This window comes from Onychomys torridus, chromosome 12, assembly GCF_903995425.1.
Source record: "Onychomys torridus chromosome 12, mOncTor1.1, whole genome shotgun sequence".
In the NCBI taxonomy this organism is placed as follows: domain Eukaryota; kingdom Metazoa; phylum Chordata; class Mammalia; order Rodentia; family Cricetidae; genus Onychomys; species Onychomys torridus.
In genome coordinates, this window is record NC_050454.1 from 66,471,981 (window position 1) to 66,474,960 (window position 2,980).

The following is a 2,980-nucleotide window of genomic DNA, read 5'->3' on the forward strand; positions in this document are numbered from 1 at the left end:
AATTCCTTCCAAGAGGACCCATTGATATGGTGTTTGGTGTTAGTTATTTATTTTGGTGGTCTTACCCTGTGGGGAACACGTCCCGAACATGACAAAGCTACAGAAGAGCTGTTTATTAATATAGGCTAGAAAGAGAATGTGACAGGCCTGTGTAAAGCACACACGTGAGTGAGGAGAGGAGAGAAGAGAAGAAGAGAGAGAGGAGAGAGAGGAGAGAAGAGAAGAGAAGAGAAGAGAAGAGAAGAGAAGAGAAGAGAAGAGAAGAGAAGAGAGACCTGTGCAAAATGGTGCCAACTTTTTAAAGAGGGGGCCACGCATGCGTACAGGACCACATGTGGCTACTCCATGCATGCGCGTGGATTACATGGCTGTGCGCGCTTATGCAACCATGTAAAGCCACAGAGTCCTAGCTATGGGAGTTGTTCTGACCTGGAAATGGCTATTTTGAACTGGAAATAATTAGGCAGTCTGCCAGGTAAGCCCAAACGTGTGGACATGTTGTGATTTTCAATCACTTGGTAGCTAGCATATATTTCACAATTCATTTCATACTTGCCACATTTCACATATTCCACAGCCACGTCTAACCATTGATTCTGGTGTCTTCACCTAGTCCTAAAATGTAAGGAACTTCTTTATATACTTAGCACTTGTTACTGAATTTTCTTGTCTTTCTTTGCTACTGTGATTTTTTTGGTAATAACTCAAAGAACACTAGTTCAAAAAACACCCCTGAACTTTCTGACTGATCCAACCCTACTATTGCCCTCTGTGCAGCAGCCCCTCAACTGGAGTCATATATCAGTATGTGTCATCACTGTTGTTATCTTCTCTATTGTGATGCAGATGAACTGAGAGCACAGAATTCCTCTGTAATATTCTTACTGTATCCAGGATGTGGTCCATTCAAAAACACTTGCTGCTTAAGAGAATCAAATCACTAAGCTGAATTCAGCAAAGATAATTGCATTTCTATCTGATGTAGAATGTATAATATATTTTCTCCTAGCTTATCCCTTTCTGGGGTTTTAATCCTCCTGCTTAACATCCAAGTTTCACTTTAATTCTTCAATGACTCTGAAAACAATCCCTCCCATTTCATTCCTCCATTAAGGTCTCAGGCTATCTCTGTTCCCCCTTGGGACATTTGCTATAACCTCATAAGTGGGTATCATCCTTCTCCTCTCATCCTCTCCTTCCCCATTTCAGATACAGTGCCATTTCCAAAGCTCAGTGCAGAAATACGCCATGGCTTGTGCTTAGATGAATGAAGTCCTGAGATGTCCATGGAAAGCATGTAGAGAAGACATTATTGATGCAAAATAAGAAGGTTCACACGTATCAGATAAGTGCTCCATAAACTTCAGCCAATGCAGAGTTAACCCGGTTTTCAAGATAAACCAAGGCAGGAATATACAAGTACACAAAGATTTGTTAGAATCCAATGCCCACTTTATTGAAAATAAATTATGTCCCCAGCTGTAGATGTTACAGCCATTAACACATTCAAACAACAGAACCAGAGGGCAAGAGAGCAAAGACTGACATTTGAGAGCCAGTGAGATGATACTGCAGATCCCACCATCACAAAGATGTCTTCTAAATATGTGCAGCTGGGGGTCAAAGACTTTGTCAAGTTTGTAGTGTCTTGGACATAGAGATCCTGGCCATGAGTCTTAAAAGAAGCGTGATCTTCAGAAGCATCAGTTCAGAAGCAACTGGTCCTCTCCTAGGGATGTTCTAGCAGCAAGAATAGCATCTTCTGTAGCAAGATGGTCCAGAGCCACAACAGCCAGACCTGTAGTAGGAGCCATATCCACAGCCACTTCCATAGCCAGAGCCATATCCACAGCCATAGCCAGAGCCATATCCACAGCCATAGCCAGAGCCATATCCACAGCCATAGCCAGAGCCATATCCACAGCCATAGCCAGAGCCATATCCACAGCCATAGCCAGAGCCGTATCCACAGCCATAGCCAGAGCCGTATCCACAGCCATAGCCAGAGCCATATCCACAGCCATAGCCAGAGCCGTATCCACAGCCATAGCCAGAGCCATATCCACAGCCATAGCCAGAGCCGTATCCACAGCCATAGCCAGAGCCTGAGCCACAGGAGCTGCCGTAGTAGTTACAACACATGTTGTCAATAGGGGAGAATTCACTTGGGTTTCAAAAGAATATTTCTCAAGTGTAGCTGCCTCTGCTATCCTGGGACCTTTATATACTGGCAGTAATTGGCAGAGCATACCACTCATTCCCTGACTTAACTAACAAACATTTAAACTATTGCATTCCAGTCACTGTTGACAACCCATAATGGTTGCTTAAAACAAGCACATTGCTTTGTAAACTCACTTCATTTAGAGAGCATCATTTCAGTTTCCTCTGTTAGAGAAGTTTCTTAGTCAGATCATGTTTCCAAGCACAGACTTAATCTTTCCGTTTGTCATTCAGTGTGTATCTTATATAGCAAACCTTGGAGAGACTGTAAGAAAATCTCTCTTGGGGCCTGGAGAGATGGCTTAGTGGTTAAGAGCACTGACTGCTTTTTCAGAGGCCCCAGGTTCAATTCCCAGCACCCACATGGCAGCTCTCAGCTCACAACCATCTGTAACTCCAAGATCTGACACCCTCACATAGACCATGCAGGCAAAATACCAATACACCTAAAATAAAAACAAATAAATTATTTTAAGAAATAAACTCTTTTTTAAAAAAGAAAATCTCTCCTCCTCCTCCTCCTCCTCCTCCTCCTCCTCCTCCTCCTCCTTCTCCTTTCATTTTTTTTTAACTCTTTCCTAAATTTCCAGCTTCTCCTACCTGTCTTCACTTTTACAACTCACTCTATCCAACATCTCTACAGATACCATATATCTGATAATTCAAGTACAAGAGCATCTATTGGGCATCTTCTGACTTATAGATATGATTAATATGCTGTCTGTACTTGAGCCATGCATATCCTTTTTTCCTCCAC

General features: G+C 42.6%; 1 protein-coding gene across 1 annotated transcript; it reads right to left on the reverse strand.

The window, feature by feature from the left end:
• Window positions 1–1,740: 1,740 nt before the first annotated feature.
• On the reverse strand, window positions 1,741–2,142 carry LOC118593811 (keratin-associated protein 6-2-like). The gene is made up of 2 exons (XM_036203398.1): window positions 1,932–2,142; window positions 1,741–1,799 (listed from the first exon to the last, which is right to left on the reverse strand). The coding sequence occupies exons 1-2, from the start codon at window positions 2,140–2,142 to the stop codon at window positions 1,741–1,743; spliced, it is 270 nt and encodes an 89-aa protein (XP_036059291.1).
• Window positions 2,143–2,980: the final 838 nt, after the last annotated feature.

Bases quoted from the DNA above. Each gene is read 5' to 3' on its own strand.
- LOC118593811 (XM_036203398.1), bottom strand. From the start codon at position 2,142: ATGTGTTGTAACTACTACGGCAGCTCCTGTGGCTCAGGCTCTGGCTAT. The intron at 1,800-1,931 runs GCTATGGCTGTG...GCTCCTACTACA, and splicing joins TGGCTGTGGATATGGCTCTG to GGTCTGGCTGTTGTGGCTCT.